This window comes from Schistocerca nitens, chromosome 7, assembly GCF_023898315.1.
Source record: "Schistocerca nitens isolate TAMUIC-IGC-003100 chromosome 7, iqSchNite1.1, whole genome shotgun sequence".
NCBI lineage: Eukaryota > Metazoa > Arthropoda > Insecta > Orthoptera > Acrididae > Schistocerca > Schistocerca nitens.
In genome coordinates this window covers 220,212,224-220,240,132 of record NC_064620.1, presented here as the reverse complement: position 1 = coordinate 220,240,132, position 27,909 = coordinate 220,212,224, and the positions used below count along the sequence as shown (strand labels likewise).

The window sequence follows — 27,909 nt, the reverse complement described above, 5'->3', positions numbered from 1 at the left end:
AAATAGCCTTTCGCTCCCTGTATTTTACCCCTGTCACCTTCAGAATTTGAAAGAGAGTATTCCAGTCAATATTGTCAAAAGCTTTCTCTATAGAAATGCGAGAAACGTAGGTTTGCCTTTCCTTAATCTTTCTTCTAAGATACGTCGTAAGGTCAGTATTGCCTCACGCGTTCCAGCATTTCTACGGAATCCTAACTGATCTTCCCCGAGTTCGGCTTCTACCAGTTTTTCCATTCGTCTGTAAAGAATTCGCGTTAGTATGTTGCAGCTGTGACTTATTAAACTGATAGTTCGGTAATCTTCACATGTGTCAACACCTGCTTTCTTTGGGATTGGAATTATTATATCCTTCGTGAAGTCTGAGGGTATTTCGCCTGTCTCATACATCTTGCTCACCAGATGGTAGAGTTTGTCAGGACTGGCTCTCCAAAGGCCGTCAATAGTTCTAATGGAATGTTGTCTACTCCCGGGGCCTTGTTTCGATTCAGGTCTTTCAGTGCTCTGTCGAACTCTTCACGCAGTATCATATCTCCCATTTCATTTTCATCTACATTCTCTTCCATTGCAATAATATTGTCCTCAAGTACATCGCCCTTGTATAGACCCTCTATATACTCCTTCCACCTTTCTGCTTTCCCTTCTTTGCTTAGAACTGGGTTTCCATCTGAGCTCTTGATATTCATACAAGTGGCTCTCTTTTCTCCAAAGGTACATATTGCTACCTAATTATAAAAATATGATTGAATTTGTTGGAGTAATATATTCGCTGATTTCTGAAGTCATTTTATCCAGTGTAATATGATACACCATTGGGGGGGGGGGCTATAGCCTCATAGCCCCCCCCCCCCCCTGTCACCGCCCATGTTGCTATGGCATCGTGGTCACGAAGTGAGATTCGGACAGTTCTGCGGTACAGCTTCACGCGTGGTTTAAACATAGAGCAGTGCTTTGAAGTAATGAATCTTGCACTAGGTGATGTGTGTCCACATCGTGTAACCCTATACAGGTGGTACAGAGAATTCCTAACAGGAAATTTCACTCTAGAGGACGCTGAAAGGACGGGAAGGCCACGATCATCAGTTACGGAGGGAAACATTGATGCTGTGAGGAAAATGCTATACGAAGACAGGCGAGCGACTCATAAGCCGGTAGATAATACCTTACGGATAAATGCTCCAGCAATTCGTTCGATTTTGCGTGATCATTTGTAAAGTAAACAGACTTTGTTGTCTCTGGGTGCCGCATAGACTGACGGAAGAACAGATGACACGACGTGTGACTTGGTGCCGGGAGGTGTTAAAGAAGTTTTCTAACGGACAATCTCAGTATGTGCATAACATCATGACAGATGGCGAGACTTGGCAGTACTGTTATGAAGTGCCGGCTAAGACTCAAAACAAATTTTGGGTCTTTGCAGATGGTGACACCTGTAGCAGTCAGAAAATACCGACCAGTAAAGAAGAAAATGACAGCTGCCTTTTTCAAATCGAGCGAAATCGTGGAGCGTGTATTTTTGGACACGCAGGAGACAGTCGCAGCTAAGTGGTACACTGAGCAGTGCCTGCCCAAAGTCATCCACTCTTTGAGAAATTGCGACCGAATTCAAGAATGGACATTTGACTCCTCCATCACGATGACGCTCCTGTTCACCTTGCCAGAGCGTGCACCGAATATTTGCGAGGTACAGGACTGAGACTTCATGAGCACCCTCCTTACAGTTCGGACTTCGCTACTTGTGACTTGGCACTGTTCCCGCAAGTGAAAATGAATCACTTTTCAAGTGATGAGGATCTCCTGAGGGCTTGGACAATGAGTGTGTCTTACTCCCTACGGAAACTTGGGAGAAATGGTTTAGGGGTTAGTTTCGGCGGATACTTGTCAAGATGTGCTCGAGTCAGTGGTGTTGTGCGGTTCGTAGATGGTCTGTAAGACGAGTGTGGCATGTGGAGAAGGCTAGACAAACCAGCAGTGATTATGCAGAGTGTATACGACCCGCGACAACCCGGAGATCCGGCGGAACCAAAACTCTAACAAAGGATATTACTGTATCTAGCTCCTGGAGAATAATACTGCAGCAATAAAACATGAACGAGAGAAAAAAAAACGAAAATAAAACTTAAGTTGCAATCGAAATGCGCCATATACAATAACAAACACTTTGCTTATACCAGTTCTGCCCACAGCAAAACGTGTCAGAGGCTTTAGGAAGATTATGCAGTGCTTCATAACAACAAATTGCCGCCGATGAGCATGACATCCCAACTGTTTAGATTAGATTCGTTTGAGCAGTTGCGAGCGAGCTCATGCGCATGCGCAGTTGAGTCGCGTATGAGTAGTATCTTCTCGCGCTTTTGGCTACGGAAGTGTGGCTGATACCTGTATAAGCAGCCAGATGCTAGCCGGAAAAATTTTACTGGCGCGCCCAAGCTGCCAGATTCACGCATGCTAACAGGCCCGGACCTAGTGCGCGGACTGTAAATCGGGGTAACTGCCCGGGGCCATTTCATATTCTTGAGGGAAAAAACCTTGTTTCACAAAGCGCCTAGCATCAAGCGCACGTTGGTCTATCGATTATTCATATGATTTTGAAACGCATCCCTGCTGGTTTTTGAACATTTTTGAACACATTCTAAGTTGATTTCTGAATGAATCATAAGTTGATTTTTGAATGCATGCATAGTGTCCATGATGTCTCTGCCGGGGGAATCCCCATGGCATCTATAAATAAACTTTCCTGCAGACAACAGGGAACGGGGCTATACGATCTGAGCGGAATAAAGGCGAACGGCTGAATGCCAATCGCTGTTTATGTGGTTGACTGGGTTTGCGAATAATCGGCGTTGTTATAATTATTAGAGAAAACCATAGATTCAGGCTACCAGAGTGGATATAAACGACTAACAGGAATAACCAGTAAGAAATATTACGTATTATCTTCTCGGTGTATCCAAGAAAAGCAAATTTTGACACAAAGTTTTCGGCCAAATCGCTACACTAGTGAGGGCCAGTTGTACAGTCTCAGACAAGCACCCGCTTTAAATTCTATTCTGGGAGCAGTGCGGAAATCGCGTTGTACGAACACTTAATAACGCCTAACCGGAGTCTGGTTTCCTCCCCCAAAACAACCCAACTCCAGCCTAAACGGAAAATAATCGCGGGGTAACTAAACCGGTGATTGTGGCAGGGTTAGTGAAGTTATCTGGAGAATAAGTTTTGACACTGGCAGGAATAGTTACAGAATTAGCGATGCCAAGATTGTTTGTTAGAACAAGGAAGGATAAGAAACGGGAGCGTCACACAAATTATTGAAGAATATGACGAATCCAAATTTATATAAAAATTTCGTACTTCTACTTTTCGATCTCATGCTTGAGAAGCTGGAGCGTATGAATGAAATGTGAAACTATTTCCTAACATAAAGCTTTCTGCTTGTAGTGGGCCTAATGGACATTTGATATTGGTACTTCGTGAATTATATTGTGTCGTGTTATAAAAATGATCAATTGTGCCAAACCAGCATAGCGACGGTGGAGTTTCCTAAATAAAGTAATTCGTCGTCTTTGGGCGGCAACATAAACGGAAAAATACGGATAGATATGCGATCCTTCACTATTTTGTTCGCTGGAGAACAAATGAAGCCTTGAGCGCTAAAACACTTATACTGTGTTTCTTAAGTAAGACGGACGCAGATTTGTGGCGGTCTGATCTAATTTTTTTACTAAATAAATAAAAACGTGTTCCGTCTAAGTTTGAGTGGAGTGTGAAAAGAAGAACTATTATAACTTATCGTGACGACGCACGAGCGACTCAAGAGGACAATGGCTATATAAAAGAGCGCTCAATGGACATGAAACGGACATAAAAATCTACTGTCATTGTAGTACTAAGCTTAAGGTACGATATATGTTTTAGTTATAATAAATACTTGTTCTGGGAATACTGAATCATTTAGCAGTGCTCATTCCTATCATCTCCTCAGTATTATTTTCATTTTAATTATGCATTTTGCTAAGATTACAGACACCAAGATCAGCAGTCCAATGTGCGTGTTACATTGACAAAAAGAAAACTGTTTTATCGTCTTCTTTCATCAGCTTTCATATTTAATTTCCCTTTTGTGTGATGTTACAGTTGTTTTTGCGCCCTTAAGAACTTTCTGGTCCCTTAGGAAATTGTTTTGTCATAAGAATAACTTCACGACCGGGTATGATCGTATCTACGATCATGAAGTAATTACAAAGACGATAATGCAATTTCTTAATCAATAGCACGCTAGCTGTGGCTGCTTCAAGCAACGCGAAACTGCAAGTAAAGACTATTCACATTTCATACTGCAATATTTTATCACAATGGTCAATCCATGATTCTTACGCCAATTGTGATTGATAAAGCAGTAAACGAAATCTCAATTTCCAACTTTTCCATTGAATAACAACATCACTTTTATTTTGTTACATCACAAGTTGCAATGCTCATGCTATTTCCTGTATGGCGAGTTCCAGTCGTGTACATTTGCTTCTGTAGTGTATTCCCTCCTTCATGTTTTCTTTTCCTGTTGCAGTCACGGCTGGAGTTCTTCGTGGCTCACAGCCTCTGTGGAAGCTCAACAACAGCGCTTGCCCATTACGCTCAGAATATAAAGACTGGTAAGTTGTGAGTCTCGACACACTACAATCTACATCTACGTCTACACATACACTCCGCAAGCTCTTTTCGGCGTGACACAGGGTATTTCTGATTTTCTCCATTCCCCTTTCCCCTTTACTTGCATTCGCGAATGATGCGTGAAATCTATCATTGTGGGTATTACCTCTAATTTAACTAGTTTTCATGCCGTAGTGATTTCGCTAGGAAGTAATATGCTGCCGGTTGTTCTTAGATCGTACTCTCTCCGAATTACAGCTTTATACGCACAAAGTAACATTAGTACGTTCTAACACAGGGCTTAGTTGAGCATCTTCGTAGCGCTCTTGCTGTTACAGAATAATCACGTGACGAAACATAGTACGCTCTCTGTCACTTCCGTTAGTTCTCCTTGGAAAGGGTCCCAAACTCAAGGACAAAATTCAAATGTTCGTCGAACAAGTGTTTTGTAAGCTGTTTTTTCTTGGTTTAATTACGTTTCCTTAAAATCCTCCGGATATATTGCAGCTGGACTTCCGCTTTTCCAAAAATTTCTTTTGATCAGTCCGCTTCATATAGCCCGAGATGGTTACTCTCTTTTGTAAACCCTCGTCGCCATTTTGTAAAGGCCTCGTCGCTGCTGCTGAGGTCGAATTGCCACTGTTACGGTAGGCCGAGTTGCAGAGTTCGTGAAACGGCATCTGGTGCAGTACACCGCTAAGACAGTTTCTCCCTCCTACTTTTACACACCTACGTCCCATGGTCAGGTAACAGGATAGGAGAACAAAGTTCTACAACACTCTAACAAATTAGTAACAAAGTCACACAAATGAGTTAAAAGGTTTAGTTCTCTTTGTGACTAGTTGAATAATTAAGTCTACAACACCGTATGTAATATAACAAGAAAAAGTCAGTCCTGGACGATGATCTGTAATGAAGTGGGCAAAAGTTGCTCTTCTGTCTTCCGAGTAGGCTTCTGTCCATTGTCGTCCGGTCATTGGAGGACTGCACTCGGCTTGCAATTGGCCGAAGCGAAGTCGATATCTTCATCCTCAGCGCCGCCCGTCGCGCTGGTGAAACTCACGCAAGGGGCGAGTCTCAATGGTATTGGCACCAGCTCGCATCTTTTGCGCCTGCGGTGCTTTTGCGCTGGCTGCGTCTTGTTCGGACGACACAGCGCTCTCAAGTATTTTACGGATGTTACTGTTTCCAATGATTTCCAGACCAATAGCGTAATCGAACAGTAATATACTTTTCGCCTCTTTACGCGCAGAATGTTATATTTGTTTTCGTTCCGGGTCAAATGAGAGTTCGCGCATCAACCGTCATGCCTCTTCAGGTCTTCTTGCGTTATGCTATCGTTTTCTGGCTGCCCATCCTCCCTACAGACAACAGCATCGTCTGCCAAAAGGATCACTGATATCGCAACGGTATCCATAAAATAAGTAATACATAATGTAAACAGTAACGGCCCTACAACACTCCCTAGGGTTACTGACGACAGTATCCTTACATCCATTAGTTTTCGTTACGTTAACCTTTTCGGGCACGGATAATTTTTTTCCTGAAAACAAAATCATGGCACTGCTATCCAGCTCATAGAATCAAATTATGATTTTTCAGATGTATAAAATATTCCGAGGAGCCCCCCAAAAGGTGACAGAACGCGTCGTCATATGAGGACATTGTGTTCAAGTGGGTGCAGTATAAGTCGAAAAGTCAAAGTATTGTATTTGATTTTATTTCACCAAAATACATAAATTACACAAAGCTTAGTTAATGATTATATACATAAACTATGGTTTTACACTTGTGAAGAAGGGTAATAAAAAAAATCATTTTTCTGTCCAGAAATAAGTGAATGTTACATTTTACACAATAAAATTTGGCTTTGCCTTTGCAACCCGGTTTCTTGCACCTTTCAAATGATTTTTTGTCACTGACCACTGGAAGATGTCCAACGTTGTTCAAAAAAACATCAGCTTCTGGACAAACTTCTGTACTGGCTCGTTTTGAAGTACTTGGAGATGGCATTGGACCTCACTAGTGGGACGCTCCCTTTTCGTGACAGCTTGCTTATCAATTTTTTGTCAGTAATTTTGGCCACACTTATGCTAAAGTAAAGCAAGTCAAGGCTCTAATTTTTAGGAAAAACCCAATTCTGATGCGTTTTTCTTGTACTCAATCCAAGCATTTGCACATGCAATATCAACTGCATGAGCAAACTTGTGAGGCGTCCACTTTCCCGATCTGATGAATGTCCGATAAATTGTGATCAGAAAATCCATCTTGTCGACCCCTCCCATATGTTGATTGTAAACTTGTATAACTTCCGGCCAGTCGAGTTCAACATATTTCCTTTCAGTTTTATCCCATCTTTTACACATATCTCTGTTTCCAATTCCCACAAAATTCTATGCCATTGCCAATGGCTTACTGGCATACCACTTTGTAACTATAACTTCTTCATCTTCACTTATCAGTTCCTCAGCAGAGCCTCTACCACGTTTCTTCATACCTTTGTCATTAGAAAATGGTGGGTTCTCGAAAAGATTTTGGTGCACCGTACATATGGCGTACATATTCTTATTTCTCAAGTACTGCAGGAGACTATAATTTGAAAAATATTTATCAAAAATGAAAAGCACAATTGTTTCATTGATTCACCACTACTGAAGCCCCAAGACAAAAAAATTTTAATATTGTTACGTCGTCGAGCCTTGATATATTATAAAATCAAACATTTGACCGCTTGTTCTACAGAGTGCACATATTTTTATTCCCCATGGTTTCGGTTTGCCCTTCACATAGTGTTTTACATTCAATGATCCCTTGAAAGCCGCCATGTGCTCATCGACACTAAGATGTTGTTCTGTTGGTAAACTCAGCAAAGATTCCTTTATGGAATTGTGTATTGGCCTGACTTTCCAAAATCGATAATTTTTATCAGGATCACTTGTTATGTCAACACAGTGAAAGTTCTGTCCCAGTTTTAGGAACCGTTTAACTGACATAGTGGCTGCTATTTGGAAAATACGTAGCTGCGGCTTCCACTTATATCTAATCCTGGGGCGTTTCAAAATTCCCTTCAGAATGTGAATTCTTATAAGTGAAAGTATTTCTTTTTCTGTCATAAGAGCAAAATTACCTACACTTCTGTAAACTGCATGAATATTTGTGCATTCCACACATCTGTACACAAGAACATCAGTGAAATATTTTTTTAAAAAAATTGGTAGAGGCTCTCAAAGTTATCCACCGGCTCAGAGTAACATTTCTACCATTCGACAAAAGGATATATATAAGTGAGTCCTCTTTTCCTCCACCGTATATCTTTTTTTAGGTGCGAATTGTCCAAAATTATGATGTCACTGTAGATCAACAACATCCATCACATCAGTTTCAGGCATAATATCTATTTCAGGATGATCTTGGTCATTGTCATAATTGTTTTGCGCTTCGATGATAAGGCGATCTACAGAACCTATAATAAAAATGCTATTACAAAAAGAAAAACTCGTAAGAAAACGTACATCTGAGTAGCCCAGATGAAAACCCCGCTAAATTCATTTTATGTCGATTTTGAGGTGGGCAGACGTTCATATTGACTTTTTCAGCGTCTACTGATGAAATAGGTTACAGGTTGAAAAACCGGCTATAAACCGCCGAAAATGGATGTCTAAAATCGGTTTTGATTCCAGAAGCAGCTAACTGTATGTTGTCTTCGGGTGCAAAGCCCGCTAAATGCCCAATAGACGTGGCTGTCGCCCTGCCGTGTCAGGATGCAAAGCACATGAACAGACATCTGGCTTACCTATCTGGACATTCAAAACTACCTTCCAGTCTGTTACGAGTAGAATTGATATTTTTCTTATTCAGCTTTAGGTTGACTGCGCTGTAACAAATTCGTACGCAACAATAACATTCTCGCTGCCAATGCATTATCGTTTGGATGGGACGATTGTTTCGTGATTATTTCAGTAACTTATCACGCAGTTGGCGGGCTTTGCGTCTAGGCTACTCAGCTTACAATACCGTATGATATAAAAGTCTAACACTACCCCCATCGTTGTCCTCTTGCTCAAAATTATCTCTAGGATCACCGGATAGAACACCAGTTTCAGATGAATTAATGAGGTCTATGACTACTTCTTCTGTAAGTGGCCTTCGTCTGTCTCGGACTCGGGGCATTGTGAAATGACCGTAAGATGACTAAAAAGACAGCGAAATAATGTCCTAAACTTCTATGCTATTACAACTTTTCAACCACAATGTCCTCATATGGAGACTTGTATGAAGTTATAAATAGGTTGTGGTGTCACCGCCAGACACCACACTTGCTAGGTGGTAACCTTTAAATCGGCCGCGGTCCGTTAGTATACGTTGGACCCGCGTGTCGCCACTATCAGTGATTGCAGACCGAGCGCCGCCACACGGCAGGTCTAGAGAGACTTCCTAGCATTCGTCCCAGTTGTACAACCGACTTTGCTAGCGATGGTTCACTGACAAAATACGCTCATTTGCCGAGACGATAGTTAGCATAGCCTTCAGCTACGTCATTTGCTACGACCTAGCAAGGCGCCATGTTTAGTTGCTATTGCTATTGTAAATAATGTACAGACAAGAGCTATGTTCAACATTAATGGATTAAAGTTAAGTATTCCACCAGTTACATCCTTTTTTTCTAGTCTACATTCCTTGTCCTGTTCCAGACCTCACACCAGCCTTCGTGAGCTTAAACGCGTGCCTTTCGGCTTCCTCCAAACTCCGTGGGTTGGCTCCTGCCAATCCACAACATAGGTCACTTACCTTTCGTTCCAAAAGACACCTTTAGCTTTCACTTTCAACAAAGCACCTTCTACGCACAAATAAATTTTTTTACCTAAACTCAGAAGATATTAACCGGTTGATGGGAGGTACAAAGATTACTGGGAAGTGTACATGTGACTGCACTTTCAGTTTGCCGGCCGCAGTGGCCGAGCGGTTCGACCGCTAAGGTCGCAGTTTTGAATCCTGCCTCAGGCATGGATGTGTGTGATGTCCTTAGGTTACTTGGGTTTATGTAGTTCCAGGTTCTAGGGGACTGATGACCTCAGATGTTAAGTCCCATGGTGCTCAGAGCCATTTTGAACTTTCAGTTTTGTTTTCTGGTACCACTGATTGAGAGGCGATGCCGACACTGTTCTCAAATAAACTCTCTGCTTGTGACAATACGAGGACAACAATCACAATTGGTAAAATTTAACGAATTTTAATACACTAAGCATTTATTTAGTATGTCCTTATACGAGGACGCCATGACCGAAAGGGTAAAGAACAACTTGAGTTCAATGTTGTCTCATCAAAATTATCACCTATTAGTGGATATTGATATGGGATGGGTCGATCCTTCGCCTTTTGACAGCTTATCCCCGCTGAGGACAATTTCAATGAAGTGTCTGAATGTCAGAGAGGCATTGGCAGCGCATTCTTACTCAACAATTGAAAGCAGCCAGGGGTCTGGAGCGAAGTCGACCTTCCAACTCATCCCAAAGGTGTTCCGTTGGGTTCAGATAAAGACTCTGGCCGGACCAGTCCATTTTGTTATTGCCCACGAATCATTGAAATCATTGCCTCACAGATGCTGTATTATGACATAGTGCATTGTCGTGCTGATGCAGTCATCGTCTAAGAAGCGTTCCTTCACTACACATAGTACGTAATGCCGTAAAATGTGTTTATATTCTTCCACATTTAGCGTTTTCCTAAGCGCGATAAGAGGACTAACAGCCTAACCACGAAAAACACCTCCACACCATAACACCACCTCCCCTGTACTTTACTGTTGGCATTGCACTTGGTGGCACATAACCTTCTCCAGAAATTCGCGAAACCCAATCCCGCCCATTGGGTTGCCACTCCGTAGAGCGTCATTCATCGCTGCAAATCACTCGTTGCATCGCTCTTTACACCATCTCTAGCGTCTCCTAGATCTGACAATGTTTGGTTTATGAGCAGCTGCTCAGCCATTATACGCCATTCTTTTTAAGCTCCCTACGCACTGTCATTGTGCTGCTCCATTGCTAGTAGTACTCTGAAATTTATGGGTGATTCAATTCGCTGATTTCATGCGACTTTTTACACAGCCAAAGAAATTGGTACACCAGCGTAATATCGTGTTGGGCCCCTGCGAGCACGCACAAGTACCGAAACACGAAGTGGCATGGACGACTCTGAAGTAATGCTGGAGAAAATTGACACCATGATTCCTGCTGAGCTGTCCTTAAATCCGTAAGAGAACGAGGGGGTCTAGATCTCGTCTGACCAGCACGTTGCAAGGTATCCCAGAAACGCTGGGGACTTTGGTGGCCAGCGGAAGTGTTTACTCAGACTCAGAAGAGTGTTCCTGGAGCCACTCTGTTGCAGTTCTCGCCAAGTGGGGTGTCGCATTGTCCTGCTGGAATTACCCAAGTTCGTCGGAATGCACAAAGGACGTGAATGGATCAGACAGAATGCTTACGTACATGTTATCTGTCAGAGTCGTATCTAGACGTATCAGGGATCCCATATCACTCCAACTGCACATGCCCCACAACATTACAGAGCCTCTAACGGATTGAACAGTCCCCTGCTGACTTGCAAGGTTATGGATTCATGAGGTTGTCTCCATACCCGTACACGTCCATCCGCTCGATACAATTTGAAACGAGAATCATCCGACTAGGCAACAAGTTTCCAATCATTAACAGTGCATTGTCGACCTTGACGGGCCTATGCGAGGGGTAAAGTTCGTGTCGCGCAGTCATCAAGGGGACACGAGTGGGCCTTCGGCTCCGAAAGCCAATATCGGTGCTGCAATGGCATGTTATCAAGATTTAAGTGAATTTGAACGCGATGTCACAGTCGGCGCACGAGCGATGGGACACAGCATCTCCGAGGTAGCGATGAAGTGGGGATTTTCCCTTACGACTGAGCGGACGATTTGGATGGGATTCGGTTAATGAAAAGGAGACATACAATACAAGGTTTATTTCCCCAAAACAATTAATTAATTGTAATGAATTACACTATGGTTTACAAATTACACTGACACAAGCAATCAAACTGCTTACAATATGAGGTAATAAAAATGTGAAATGTGAACAGAGAAACTTATTTTTCTCGTTTGAATCACTGCCAAACAAATTTTACAAGTTGATACTTTGACAAATAATCGTTGTGCATTAAAGTACATATTTTCACCTAATACAGTTAAATTTTTAAATGTGAAGCACAGATGTATAATTTACAATTAAATTTTCAGTTGAAGTTACTCCTTCCTATACCTTCTTTAAAAGAGTGATAAAATTTTCAACAGGTATCTCAGCTAAAAATGCCCTAAAATCCTTAACACAACAACACGTACATGAGTAAATATATGTACGGCAAGGCCCAACATTAACAGCGCAAACACATACAAACTTTCGCCAACATGGGCCTCTTGCCGGTCAAACCATGTTACGACTACAGCAGCGGGCAAACTTACGTAGGTAATAACACAGGCCACCTTGCAATCTTGCCAAATCAGTTTACACGAAGGAGGAAGAAGGGGGGAGGGGTAAACACCACAAATACCATACGCAAGTTCACTTGCCAAAACTACTACTAAAAATACAGTATAAAAAGCTCTCAATTAATGACAAATCCGGGATAAGCCCGGCAATATTTCACCTGAGCGTTAGTAGCCAAAATAAGGTTGACAGATACCAAGGTCTGACATCATCTTAGGGCTAACTGGCACAACAAATAAATAAGAGTAAAAGAACAAGCAAATGCCAATGCTCAAGAATTAAATAGGATTAAGTACACAAGAGGCCAAAATCAATTGCTAGCACCTTGGACATCGTCTTAGGCTTAATTGACACAACAAATAAAGGTAAAAGGACAGAAAAATGACAATACCCAGCAATTTAAATGAAATAAGTAAGCACAACACTAAAAGCAATTGCTAGCAACTTAACAAGCACACATAAAAATATCAGACTGCTGCCATATCACAAACGGAACAGGCGCGCGCGCAGTCCCCAGCAAGCCAGAAAACCAACAACACACACTCCAGCAACCGAGCCAGTCTGACCACAGTAATTTCAACTCAGAATCAGGGCGCGTGAGCACACCGGGTCCACGCAAAACACACGCTGCTAAATAATTCCCACCAACAGATACAGCCGCCCCCCGGGCGGGAAAACAGGGATGACGACCGGGTACACACCAGCAGAAAACTCGACACCCAGACTCCGGCTGAAACGGAAGCACGCAGAAAATACGAACAAGCTGAAGTAAGGTGAAACGAACCCCGCCACGCAGAGCAAACACACACAAAACTGCCCTGCAGTCCTTACAACTCCTGAGTGCGGAAACCCAAGCGATATCGTGGCACCCTTTTCAGAGGCTGAGAACCTCGAGCGATCTCGTGCGGGAATCCATCAGTTGTCCACCACATCATCAACACGGCACACTGCCCAATGCCCAAATCAACGAGGCCCGCCAACAACGAAACCACACCTCCGTGCCGGGGCGGAAGGCCTGCGCAGGCCGAACCAGACGGAAACAGAAATACAAGTGGCTATCGATAGTGCCGGATACGCAGCACGCCAGAGAACTGGCACAACGACCACTTCACGAGTGTATCGTGAATATTAGGAGTCCGATAAAACATCAGATCTCCGACATCGCTGCTGCCGCAAAAAGATGCTGGAAGTACTGGAGCAACGAAGACTGAAGAGAATCGTTCAGCTTGACAGAGATGCAACCTTTCCGGAAACTGCTATAGATATCAGTGCTGGGACATCAACAAGTGTCAGCATTCGAACCATTCAACAAAACATCCTCGATATTGGCTTTTTGAGCCGAAGGCCCACTCGTGTACCGTTGATGACTGCACGACACGAAGTTTTACGTCTCGCCTGGGCCCGTCAACACCGACAATGAACTGTTGATGAACACGTTGCCTGGTCGGAAGAGTCTCATTCCAAATCGTGTCGAGCGGAAGGACGTGTAGGGGTATAGAGACAACCTCTAGAACTCATGGGCGCTGCATGTCAGCAGGGAACTGTTCAAGCTGCTGGAGGCTCTGTAATGGTGTGGGGCATGTGTAGTTGGGGTGATTGGGACCGCTGAGACTTCTAACAGACGACACTTACATAAGCATCCTGTCTGATCACCTGCATTCATTCCGACGAACTTGGGCAATTCCAGCAGGACAATTCGACACCCTGCACGTCCAGAATTGCTAGAGAGTGGCTTCAGGAACACTCTTCCGAGTTTTACTTCCCAGATATGAGCATTATTGAGCACATCTGGAATCCCTTTCAAAGTGCTGTTCAGAAGAGACCACCATCCACTCGTATTCTTACTGATTTATGGACAGCTGTGCAGGATTCATGGTGCCAGTTCCCTCCAGCACTGCTTCAGACATTAGTCGAGTCAATGCCACGTCGTGTTGCGGCACTTCTGCTTGCTCACGGGGGCCCTACACGATATTACGCAGGTGTACCTGTTTCTTTGGTTCTTCAGTATAGATCCGAGCGCCGTTGTCGATGGCACTCTGGTCCTAATGGATTAACAAAGCGCGTTGAGTTTCGCAATATTTCTGTCTGCGAAATTCATGTCCATATTTATAGAGGAGGTTTTTCTTTTCCAAATCGTTATAATCCGTGAGCATAAAATTTTGTTCCATTATTCAGCAGACTCTTATCGTCATTATAGGCGGCTATGGAGGAGCAAGGTCTTTTACGTAACCGGTATAGAGTCTCACAAGTATCAAATCCGTTCCAGATGCCACTGTTGCGTGATTTTAGTTAATTTTTGGTCTTGCGATCACAAACGCCAGTACCTCCAATTTCGGCGATTTGTAGTGAAACATAAATCCCGTTATTCAGTCGGCCTTTCTGTTTATAAACTGTATGGTGTGTTGTGTCTAGGAATCCTGCATACTCGCTTTACTTAGCAAACAGTCAAAGAACTCGTATTAATGAGTTTTATTACAGCAAGACAACTACAAACACGTAACATTGATCTGAAAATTCTTGTAGTCCTTTATACAAGACCATCCACAAGTGCAATTACCCAGACGTGTCGCAAGCAAAGGGCGACATATTAAACAATCTGACTTCTTCAAAACAGACAAACACAAGTAGGTCTTAGCGACCACAACTAACAAAAGTCTGTCAACTGAATTGCAGTGACTGCTGATCTCTAACTGAGCTACATAGAAATTGCTAGTGAAGAGGCTACGATGCGTCGGCTAACGAACTGGCTAATGATGAAGCTACTATCGAAGCGGGCTTTCACAAGTCGGGAGAGGCGCTTATGTCGTCTTCACCAAGGGGCCGCTGCTGTCGCGTTGTCGTCCTGGAGGTAGGTCGGTCAGCGTGTGATTGGCTGACGTCTTCTCACAGAATTCTCTTCTCAGTCATTCCCGAGTGGAGTGCCGGCGCTGACTTTACCCCGTAACATGGTGTTAGTATTGCACGAAATATTGCTTGCTGTCAGTCTAGTTTCAGATCAAAGAGAACACCGCATTCCATGGACGCTTGGTACGCAGCCTCCTGGTCACTACCTTCACAGCCTCCTGATCACTACCTTCAGTCTTAACATCGATTCATTTCGAGTTTACTTCGCACCAGTGTAGTTTAACAAGTATATCAGATTTCTGAGAAAGACGGGTATTTTTTTCAAACTACGGTAATACTGTGTTGACAGCAAGTGGAGATGTTAGTTGTTGGTCGTCTTACGTGGTTAACCTCAAGTGCGACGTATAAGATGGAGAAAAACGAGGTCCGTACTTGTACGGAACATTTTAATTTTAAGAGTTCGGTTGGTATAGATATCACAATTAAACTGGATTAAATTCGTGTGGACGCTGCACTGGTATCGAAGATGATGTAGTAGTTGTCAAATGACTGTGGACGTATTCGCAGAAGCGTGGTCGGAACGTACAGTTGAAATTATCGCCAAAAAATCATCGCCCAGTTTGATGATATGGCGTTACAAGATTGTGAATTATTGTGCGCATTATAGCTGATGTTTCAGAAATCGTAGTTGTACGAATACTCTACGTTCTACACGAAAAATAAGACACGAGGAAGTCTAGTGGCACAAGTACTTATTTTTAGACGAATGCGGTACAGGAGACTATTTCAACAAAGAATTTGGCAATTTTAGATGCCAAGCGTTGGATGTTTTCCGCGTTTCTGTGACTGTATATTGGACTTGAATCCGTCATCACACTCTTGGGTCCAACAATCAGAACGATGTAGTGCATAAGAATATTATAATAGCTCCTCAAACAATTTGATTTATACAAAAAGAAAAACAATGACCATTATCGCACATTCTCTTACTGACACCACCTACAAAGTGAAATTTATGGTTAAGATTCCAGATGTTTATGAAATCAGGAAGGGGGTCGGGCAAGGAGATGAACTCTTGCCTCTACTTTTAAATGCTTTTGTGTGCTCGAGAAAGTGTTCCGCGAATAGCGAAAAGGAACGAGTGACAAACCCGCTGAAGATGGAGTCAAGCTTAGCAATAGAAACATGAACTTGGCAGTTAAGTGCCTAACTTTGGCAAACGACACCCAAATTTTTCAGATTCGCTAGACTCTGCTGCAGAACCAACAGTTTAGTTAGTAGTTTTTTTTTTTTAGTTATGTCATGTTCCGTAGATCATTTTCCCGATTATTTTATCGATATGATGTGGAACAGATCAGATTACAAGATATATATACTCACATGAATAGTGCTAATATTAATATTACTAAAATTTGTAGTTCTACACATGCAACTACATTTAGAAGTACAATCTTTTTTTTTTTTTTTGAGATGGATTATTTGTAACGAATTACATTAGCGAATATATGTACTCTGATGTTGCAGTTAAAATACCTAGCTCCTTGAAAAGGTGCCTACATGACGTCCTTGGGTGAACACCACTAATTATTCTCACTGCTCTCTTGTGCAATCAATACTTTATGCCTAGGTGAGTTACCCCAGAAAACTATTCCGTAAGACATTATTGAGTGGAAATATGCAAAGTACGTTAGGAGGCTGAACTGTTTATTACCAAGACTAGCGATTATACAAAGAGCTAAAGAAGCTGAACTTAGTTGTTTGAGAAGCTCAGTAACATGCTTCTTCCAGTTCAAGCTGTCATCAATGTAAACACCCAAAAATTTGGAGAAATCTACCATGTTAACTGAGCCCTGTTCATATGCTACATCAATTGTCGGTATGACTCTATTTGGTGTACAGAACTGGATATAGTGAGGTTTTTTTTTTTCAAAATTAAGAGAGAGTCCATTTTCTGAGAACCACTTAATAATTCTTTGAAAGACATCCTTAACAGTATCTTCAGCTGCTTTTTCTGGAATGGGATTTATTACAACACTCATGTCATCTGCAAAAAGTATTAGTTCCGCTTGCTGAACGTTAAGTGGGAGGTCATTCACAGGAATAAGGAACAGCAGAAGACCTAAAATTGAACCCTGTGGGACTCCCTTTGTGATAAATCCCCATTCACTAGAATTTACCACCCTCCCAACATTATCTGTGCTATTCATCACAACTTTTTGCTTTCTGTTCATTAAGTATGATTCAAACCAGCTGTGTGTATAGCCTTCAATCCTATAGAACCTGAGTTTTTCTAAGAGTGTGACATTATCCACAAAATCAAATGCCTTGGAGAGATCACGGCGATAATTTATTATTTAGGGCTTGTACTATTTGATGGGTAAATGTGTAAATAGTATTCTCAGTCGAGTAACCCTTCCTGAATCCGAACTGTGACATGCTGAGTATGAGTAAATTATTTTCACTTAAATGTGAGACTACTCTTCAATACATAACTTTTTCGAATGTTTTAGAAAATGAAGTCAGCAATGAGATTGGTCTATAATTATTTAAGTCACTCTTGTCCCTTTCTTATGAAGAGGTTTGACAATTGCGTATTTCAATCTATCTGGAAAAATTCCTTGTGCCAGCGAAGCATTACATATATCACTAAGGACTCCACTTATTAAATTAGAACAACACTTCAAAATTCTGTTAGAGACTCCATCTACACCACATGAGCTCTTGTTTTTCAGTATATTTACAATTCCCTTAATTTCAGTGGGGTATGTTGGTGCTATTTCTAAAGGCCTAAAGTCCTGGGAAATGACATTTTTAACATATTTTTTTGCTTCTTCACCTGAAACCTTTAACCCTATTTTTGCTGCTACATTCAGAAAGTGATTGTTAAAAATACTTGCAACTTGTGAATTGTCACTCACATCATCATTTAGCTTTATTACTATCGTATGCAGTGCACTGTCAGGCTACCCCGTCTACTGTTTGACAATATTCCATATAGATTTAATCTTATTAATTTCTATCAGAACACATAAGCTTCTCGGCTTCTTAATGACTTTCCTTAAGACATTACAGTACATTTTGTAGTGAGCAAGAAATGTCGGATCCTGACTTATTCTGACCTTTCCATATATTTCCCTCTTCCTCTTACACGATATCTTAATTCCCTTAGTAATGGAATGAAAACAGAAGCAGCAATGGCTTTTTTAGATAACGTTTCAGGAAAGCAACTCTCAAATATTGAGACAAATTTACGGTGGAATGAATCGAATTTGGCATCAGCATCATTTTCTGTGTATACTTCATCCCATTCTACCTCTTCTAGGCTGCATTTCAAGGTCTGTATCCTGTTCGCATTAATAAGCCTCCCTGCCTTGTATGAACGTGCCTGAAACCTTAAGGTGCTATATGTGTTATTTTCATTAACTGTGCATCATGATCAGATAACCCCTTAACAACTGGGTATACATTAATTGTTTCTGCCTGAGCACTGTCAATGCTGTCGTCGAGTTGGAAAATTTACAACAGATACTAGATTGTAACAACCAAACAAAGATTATAGCTCATTTTTCCTATCCGTATCTTTTAAGAAATCTACATTAAAATCACCACAAACAACTAAATGCTTCTCTTTGTCTGACAAGTAGCTCAATAATGCCTCAAGATTTTTCATGAATAGCTGAAAGTTACCTTGAGGGGATCTGTAGATTTTACAATTACTATAGACGTATATTGCAGTAGCAACCCACAAGCACTTGCTTCAAGGATCTGATCTACACAAAAACGGTTTGTTTCAATATTTTTAACTTTGTGTCCAGTTTTTATATAAGTAGCAACTCCTCCTTTTTCCATGTTTACTCTACATGAATGCTATCTGTAATCCCTTAAATTTAACTTCTCCATCCCTGCGCTTACATGGTGTTCAGAGAGACACAAAACATCTATACCTTCAGAATTTACTCCATTTTTTAGGCATACGAAAAGCTCATCTATCTTATTTTTCAGTCCTCTAATGTTCTGATGAAACATACAAATTTTATTTCTTTGGATAGTGCTACAGACATTATGTCACTGTTCTGTTTTAATCTCTTTCAATACTCTCTGTCTGTAACCTGACTCTAACCTAAAAAAAAACCAGTGGAATAAAACAGAAGCAGCAAACGCTTTCCTTCGAAAAAAAGGAATTTATCGAAAAAATTAATTCAGCACTCCACACCAGTACAGAGCTTAAACAAGCTTAAACAAGCTTAAACAGTCCCCTGCTGACATGCAGGATCCATGGATACATGAGATTGTCTCCATACCAGTACACATCCATCCGCTCGATACAATTGGAAACGAGACTCGTCAGACAGGTTTCCAGTCATCGACAGTCCAATGTCGGTGTTGACGAGCCCAGGTGAGGTGTAAAGTGTTTTGTTGTGCAGTCATCAAGGGTACACGAGTGGGCCTTCAGCTCAGAAAGCCCATATCGATGATATTTCGTTGAAATATATGTACATAAAACCAAATCACCACTAAATCTCCTCAATAACAAACCAAGTTAGCCAACGCAGCCTTTCTTCAAAGTTTCAGTCACCTGCTTTCCAATTTAAAGTAAAAATAAAAAAGTTCACTTTTCTAATATTTGTAATATTTATATATGCACATCCATCCCAACCCATTTACTGTGCTTTCAATTAAAGCCATAATATGTCCATAGTTGTAACATTTATTTATGTATGTCTGGCCCATATCATATACTTTTGTTTCAATGTATACCATAATATTTACGTAATATCAGTGCAGTAACACTTTATAACTGACTGCTTTTTTTTGTTTATCTTAATTTTCATCAGTTCTCTTTCAGTGTAAATAGTAAGTAACGTAACATTAGCAACTTGTAAATATCTACTGTCACATATGTGTACGTAAGGAAATATGTCTGAGAGTGGAAGTCTTTGGCATTGTTATGGTTGTAATGTCGCCATCTTTGTATGCATACGTCCATGTGATGAAACTTGTAACTGTGTGATTGGTGCGTTTCATTATCTGCATATATATACACAAGAAGTGCATTATACAGTTTTCAGTGTTGCAAAATGATAAGCAATCTGCACTGGAATGTAATGGCTCGGATTCCTCATTGTAAGTAACCGAAACATCTTCCATTTAATAATAATAATTTGTTTACATCACCTAAATTTCTTCAGGTGCGGAAACAAAATACAAAATGTAATGTAAAATGTGAACTACCCGTCTGAAGATGAACCTATCGGTTCGAAACCGGTAACGGCGCTGTTTAAGTAAATAAATAACATTATAAAAAGTGGTTGGTGGCCGTAGTCTTCTGTGTAAGAGTCAACCTATATTTTACACTATCTTGTCAAATTGTACAGTCTCTATTTTTTTATTTCCTCGTTTGGGCTAAGCTTGGAAATGGTCTATGACCAGAACAAGTAGCATTGTGCAAAATAAGACAGCTGAAGGTTTTCACCTTGAATTTCAACTTCTCAAGGAATATGGAAAATTAATCAAAATTTCTCAGCTCCCAATGCACTGCGCTTAAAATGAGCCCATTAAAGCCCAGGCAGTCACCTATAATATCGACAGAATAGCTACAAGTAGTGGATTTCAACATGAGTAGGAAGTGGTCGCAAACCTGGAACAATATTCCCCATGAGGAATATCAGACCCTCATACAACCTATCACGTGACCAGCTGTATGGAATTATCGTGACGTGCTTGGAAAACAATTAATAGGATGTGTACCGGCCATCGTATCTGTGACGAAAGCCTCCACCGATGGGGAAACGCTTCGTCATCTCAAAGTGGTTGTGGCAATGAGCATCAGACCATCAAACACATTGTTGCAAGGTGTAGCAGACGAGCTTGCCCTGGAAATCTAGAAGATTTATTTGAAGTGACAGATGCAGCTTTTGAATGGACTGAAAATTTATATACTCATTCGTATATTTAGTAGTTTAGTTCTACTTATTTTGCAAAATTTTGCGATTCATGTATGTAAGGTTTTAGTTCAGGTTGTATTTCCATGCGCTAAATAAATAAATAATGTGGGATGGCGCTGAAATGCTAATGATTTTTATACCTAAGAATGTCGTATACGTATATAATGTCAGTTTGGCGTTTGTGTGCATGCCGCCTTCGTTAGTGTTCCAATTTTAATGTCCAGTAGTGTACTGCTTACCAAAATAATTAAGTCATACTTTTTGGGAACCTAAAATGACTTTACATTGATGTGGTTGTTCCTTACGCTTAGTGTGCAGGTGAAATACAACGCTCCTCATTGCGACTGCTGTCTGTTCGTTTCGTTTCAGGGAAGTTCCAAGCGTACGACTGGGGGCGCGAAGAAAATCTGCGGCGCTACGGACGCAAGGCACCGCCGGAGTACCGCCTGCAGAACGTCTCCACCCCCATAGCCGTGTTTGTCGGCAAAAACGATAGATTCGTCTCTTACCAGGTTCGCTGATTCAGGTTCTCTCCATAATGGGCGCTACGCCACCTACTCAGGTGTGACCTTACAGGACGACTAGACACACCGCATGCAGCAGGGCTCGGAGCTCTAGCATACCAGCAACCCCCATCCTTAATAATTTCAGGAGTCGAACTCCCTCGTGTAAAACAGTTTCACTTTATGTTTAATACACAGATTCCACTAAGCGCTCTCATTAGCAAACGGTGAATGAATATAGTCTGGGTAATTTGCACTAGTTGTTCCCCATATCTCAATGTGTATTACGACGCGTCTCCTGAACTATGTGTGGTACAGTGATATAACTTTGCCGGCGCATTCAGTGGTATATGTGGGTACTGTCTGCAACAAGTGTTGCGAATAGATTTGGTATTTAAAAAGTAATAAATTAAAACGTCAGCCTTCATGCTGAAGGTTTGCTGCATAAACAAAGAAAAAGTAACAACCGATAAAATTTTTTTCTTCCGTTATTTCATAGGAGGGAGACAGTGCAGGGTCAACGAGAAAATTTTTTGGAAAGGTTTGAAATTACGTGTAGAGTTTATTTGAAGTTGCTAGGTGCTCTTGTTCTCCAATACTGGGTGAATATAGTCTTCTGGCTTATTTGCGCGTCGTGAGCTAAGCTGCCTCACGACATATAGGGAAGAGCCGAGCACATTGGCCAGAAATTATTATAATCTGCAACTACTAAAGTATAATAACATGTATTTTCATCACCTTGGAATCAAATACAGTACGAGTAGAATAAAATTTTCACTCTGCAGTGGAGTGTGTGCTGATGTGAAACTTACTCGCAGATTAGAACTGTGTGCCGGACCGAGACTCAAACTCAGGACGTTTACCTTTTCCGAACAAGTCCTCTGACGACTGAGCTGTCCAAGCACGACGCACGACCCCTGCTCACAGCTTCACTTCCGCTGTTACCTCGTCTCCCACCTTCTAAACTTCACAGAAGCTCTCCTGCGAAATTTCAAGACTAGCACTCCTGGATATAGCGTATACATGGCTTAGCCACAACCTGTGGGATGTTTTCAGAATGAAATTTTAGCTCTTCAGCGGCGTTTACGCTATTATGAAACTTACTGGCATATTAAAACTTTGCCGGAGCGACACTCGAACTCGGGACCTTTACCTTTCATGGGCAAGTGCTCTACCGACTGAGCTAACCAAGCATTCATTCTGGAAACATACCCCCGGCTGTGTCTCCGCAATATCCTTTCTTCCAGCAGTGCCAGTCTTGTAAGTTTCGTAGGAGAGCTTCTGTAAAGTTTGGAGGTAGGAGGCGAGGTATCAGATGAAGTAAAGCTGTGAGGATGGATCGTGCGTCGTGCTTGGATAGCTCAGACATAGTCTGCATCAGGCTGGATATTTTGTGCCGGTCACGGGCGCGCGTGGAAGACGAAGTATTCACACCACTGATGCTCGCGCGTGTTGTCTGAAAAGATCGCCATTGCACATAATTTCAGAAAGACTACGATCCGATTTACGTTTGACGAGGAATATGACATACCCAAGGCTTTAGAAATAGAGCGCTTTTCGGGGGACGAAATTCGTTTATCTGCTTCGGATCTAGGTGCGATACACCTATCCATTGTAAGCAGCACAATTTATGTCAAGACAACCAATTAAGCTGCATGTGAAAGAACCATCACCGCTGCTCATAGGGGATTTAAATTTCGACACTCTGATGGCCATACCGGCAATGTAACAGTAGTTCCTTCACGGTTGGGAGTGAGGGTCATTCGGATCTTTGAACTGTCGTTTGAGGTACCAGAATCGATCATATGGCACGGAACCTAGGCATTCGTCTGAACACTGGGCAAATTTTAGCTCCATTTCCGTGCTAAACGGCGTCCGACAGGTGCGAATTGTCCTTAACAAACATAACCCTTCATGTTTATACAGGGTGTTACAAAAAGGTACGGCCAAACTTTCAGGAAACATTCCTCACACACAAAGAAAGAAAATATGTTATGTGGACATGTGTCCGGAAACGCTTACTTTCCATGTTAGAGCTCATTTTATTACTTCTCTTCAAATCACATTAATCATGGAATGGAAACACACAGCAACAGAACGTACCAGCGTGACTTGAAACACTTTGTTACAGGAAATGTTCAAAATGTCCTCCGTTAGCGAGGATACATGCATCCATCCTCCGTCGCATGGAATCCCTACTGCGCTGATGCAGCCCTGTATCACAGCCGTCCACAATACGAGCACGAAGAGTCTCTACATTTGGTACCGGGGTTGCGTAGACAAGAGGTTTCAAATGCCCCCATAAATGAAAGAGCGTTGAGGTCAGGAGAGCGTGGAGGCCATGGAATTGGTCCGCCTCTACCAATCCATCGGTCACCGAATCTGTTGTTGAGAAGCGTACGAACACTTCGACTGAAATGTGCAGAAGCTCCATCGTGCATGAACCACATCTTGTGTCGAACTTGTAAAGGCACATGTTCTAGCAGCACAGGTAGAGTATCCCGTATGAAATCATGATAACGTGCTCCATTGAGCGTAGGTGGAAGAACATGGGGCCCAATCAAGACATCACCAACAATGCCTGCCCAAACGTTCACAGAAAATCTGTGTTGATGACGTGATTGCACAATTGCGTGCGGATTCTCGTCAGCCCACACATGTTGATTGTGAAAATTTACAATTTGATCACGTTGGAATGAAGCCTCATCCGTAAAGAGGACATTTGCACTGAAATGAGGATTGACACATCGTTGGATGAACCATTCGCAGAAGTGTACCCGTGGAGGCCAATCAGCTGCTGATAGTGCCTGCACACGCTGTACATGGTACGGAAACAACTGGTTCTCCCGTAGCACTCTCCATACAGTGACATGGTCAACATTACCTTGTACAGCAGCAACTTCTCTGACGCTGACATTACGGTTATCGTCAACTGCACGAAGAATTGCCTCGTCCATTGCAGGTGTCCTCGTCGTTCTAGGTCTTCCCCAGTCACGAGTCATAGGCTGGAATGTTCCGTGCTCCCTAAGACACCGATCAATTGCTTCGAACGTCTTCCTGTCGGGACACCTTCGTTCTGGAAATCTGTCTCGATACCAACGTACCGCGCCACGGCTATTGTCCCGTGCTAATCCATGCATCAAATGGGCATCTGCCAACTCCGCATTTGTAAACATTGCACTGACTGCAAAACCACGTTCGTGATGAACACTAACCTGTTGATGCTACGTACTGATGTGCTTGATGCTAGTACTGTAGAGCAATGAGTCGCATGTCAACACAAGCACCGAAGTCAACATTACCTTCCTCCAATTGGGCCAACTGGCGGTGAATCGAGGAAGTACAGTACATACTGACGAAGCTAAAATGAGCTCTAACATGGAAATTAAGCGTTTCCGGACACATGTCCATATAACATCTTTTCTTTATTTGTGTGTGAGGAATGTTTCCTGAAAGTTTGGCTGTACCTTTTTGTAACACCCCGTATACTGGAGGACGTCTAACTATTGTGATTTACGATGGCCAGAGGCGGACATGTTCTGGCTGCAGTGGAGAAGGACATATCCGCCCAGAGTACATACAACTCCGCATCATGCAACTGCCACGTGTAGAAGCGTAATAGCGAGACGTTTACACGCAACTGCCGATGACGTACGTCGGTGGCCCGCCGGGAGGTGTTACTGAGTCCGGAGCGTGACACGGACACGTTGATGCAAGAGCAGACCGAGTCAGCGGAGCGGGGAGGTGACAGGGGATACGGCTACATCCTCCTCACGGCAGATGTCGGAGGAACCTTCCGAGCCACACAAGTAGGTCGCGGTGTGGACGTGGAGACGAGGATGTGGCGGCAGCCCGATGAACAACGTAAAATGTAACCTACATCGGCAGATGGCAGGGCGCCAAAACAACGATCGCCGAAACGTCGCAAAAAGCGCCCCATAGTTTGGGAGCACACCACACGACGAAAACAATAGAGGGAAGTCCGGTGGCGGGCAACCCTCTGACCACATATAGTGGACTGTCGCCTTTCTAGTTTACAATGACATGACGCGACCATGAGGACGACAACCAGCCAAGCATGTAAGGTAGGAACAGTGACTATTAACAACGTACGTCGCTTGCAAAGGTCCAACTTTTCCGGGACGTGACCTACACGACAGATGTACACTACTGGCCATTAAAATTGCTACACCACGAAGATGACGTGCTACAGACGCGAAATTTGACCGACACGAAGAAGATGCTGTGATATGCAAATGATTAGCTTTTCAGAGCATTCACACAAGGTTGGCGCCGATGATGCCACCTACAACGTGCTGACATGAGGAAAGTTTCCAACCGATTTCTCATACACAATCAGCAGTTGACCGGCGTTGCCTGGTGAAACGTTGTTGTGATGCCTCGTGTAAGGAGGAGGAATGCGTACCATCACGTTTCCGACTTTGATAAAGGTCGGATTGTAGCCTATCGCGTTTGCGGTTTATCGTATCGTGACATTGCTGCTCGCGTCGGTCGAGATCCAATTACTGTTAGCAGAATATGGAATCGGTGGTTTCAGGAGGGTATTACGGAACGCCGTGCTGGATCCCAACGGCCTCGTATCACTAGCAGTCGAGATGACAGGCATCTTATCCGCATGGCTGTAAGGGATCTTGCAACCACGTCTCGATCCCTGAGTCAACAGATGGGGACGTTTGCAAGACAACAACCATCTGCACGAACAGTTCGACGATACTTGCAGCAGCATGGACTATCCGCTCGGAGACCATGGCTCGGTTACCCTTGACGCTGCATCACAGACAGGAACGCGTGCGATGGTGTACTCAACGACGAACCTGGGTGCACGAATGGCAAAACGTCATTTTTTCGGATGAATCCTGGTTCTGTTTACAGCTTCATGATGGTCGCCTCCGTGTTTGGCGACATCGCGGTGAACGCACATTGGAAGCGTGTATTTGTCATCGCCATACTGGCGTATCACCCGGCGTGATGGTATGGGGTGCTATTGGTTACACGTCTCGGTCACCTCTTGTTCACATTGACGGCACCTTGAATAGTGGACGTTTCATTTCAGATGTGTTACGACCCGTGGCTCTACCCTTCATTCGATCCCTGCGAAACCCTACATTTCAGCAGCATAATGCACGACCGCATGTTGCAGGTCCTGTACGGGCCTTTCAGGATATAGAAAATGTTCGACTGGTGCCCTGGCCAGCACATTCTCCAGATCTCTCACTAAAGAAAACGTCTGGTCAATGGTGGCCGAGCAACTGGCTCGTTACAATACGCCAGTCGCCACTCTTAATGAACTATGGTATCGTGTTGAAGCTGCATGGGCAGCTGTACCTGTACACGCCATCCGACCTCAGTTTGACTCAATGCCCAGGCGTGTCAAGGCCGTTATTACGGCCAGAGGTGGTTGTTCTGGGTACTGATTTCTCAGGATCTATGCACCCAAATTGCGTGAAAATGTAATCACATGTCAGTTCTAGTATAATATATTTGTCAAATGAATACCCGCTTATCATCTGCATTTCTTCTTGGTGTAGCAATTTTAATGGCCAGTAGTGTAGATACCCTGCTGCAGGAAACCTGCTCTGCTGCCCTTCCAGACGTGTGTGGTTACAACACTTACCTAGCGCCGACTCCAGACGTAGGACGTGGCACGGCGATCTTGGTCCGGGAAGGAATTCCAGTGTGTGACCTCGATTATCTCTCTACAGCCCAGGGTTTGTCAATGACGGTAAAAGGCATTCGTATTGTCCACGTCTATATACACTCTGGGTCTGACACTTGACGGGCGTGTGCGCTGTTTTACTCGGGTTGTGCCCCTATTCCGTTGCAAATATGATCACGTCTTGGTAGGAGGGGTCAAAGAATCAAACGCCGAAGTTCAGCTCCTGTTATTCACAGCGCTGAATCTGCCGAGACATGATACTAATGGACACATGGGGAAAGATCCAAGGACAGCTTGAGGGCTACACATTTTTTACTAGCCACTCGTCTAACAGACTGGATCGGTTTTATGTTTCTGATAGATAAGTAGATCACATGTTGGCTGCTGAGCATTGACCCACAGCTTTTACGAATCACCTTGCATATCCGTGCACGTTAACCCTCCCACGGCAACAGGCTTGGTGGAACCATTGTTCGTGGAAACTTAATTAATCGGTATTGGTGGGTCAGGAATGTCGCCTGTGGATCGAAAAAGCCTGGCAGACAGACACTCGCTGGCGATACGGGGGGTTGTCATAACTTACGGCAAGGAGAGTGCGAGATGGCTCCGAGATACACCTAAATATTACTAAACGGTGCTTCGTGAGCTGTCCTTAGGGTGCCATCGCCCGAGCGTCAAGCGAAGTCCATGGCATTCAGGCGTGCATTTTATCGCTCACGATTGGAGGGACTTTCGATCCGTGCTTAGTGCTTGGACGACGTCGATGGAGAACATATTTCCATGCATCA

General features: G+C 42.9%; 1 protein-coding gene across 4 annotated transcripts in view; it reads left to right on the top strand.

The window, feature by feature from the left end:
• The window catches only part of LOC126194796 (lipase 3-like), a 172,709-nt gene that overhangs the window by 132,424 nt on the left and 12,376 nt on the right, over positions 1–27,909 (top strand). For 3 of the 4 annotated variants that reach the window (XM_049933104.1, XM_049933105.1, XM_049933103.1), the window contains exons 7-8: positions 4,562–4,646; positions 21,311–21,453. In XM_049933104.1, the coding sequence (XP_049789061.1) occupies positions 4,562–4,646; positions 21,311–21,453 (228 nt within the window). The remainder of the gene's footprint in view (positions 1–4,561; positions 4,647–21,310; positions 21,454–27,909) is intronic. The other variant, XM_049933106.1, reaches the window with a different exon arrangement.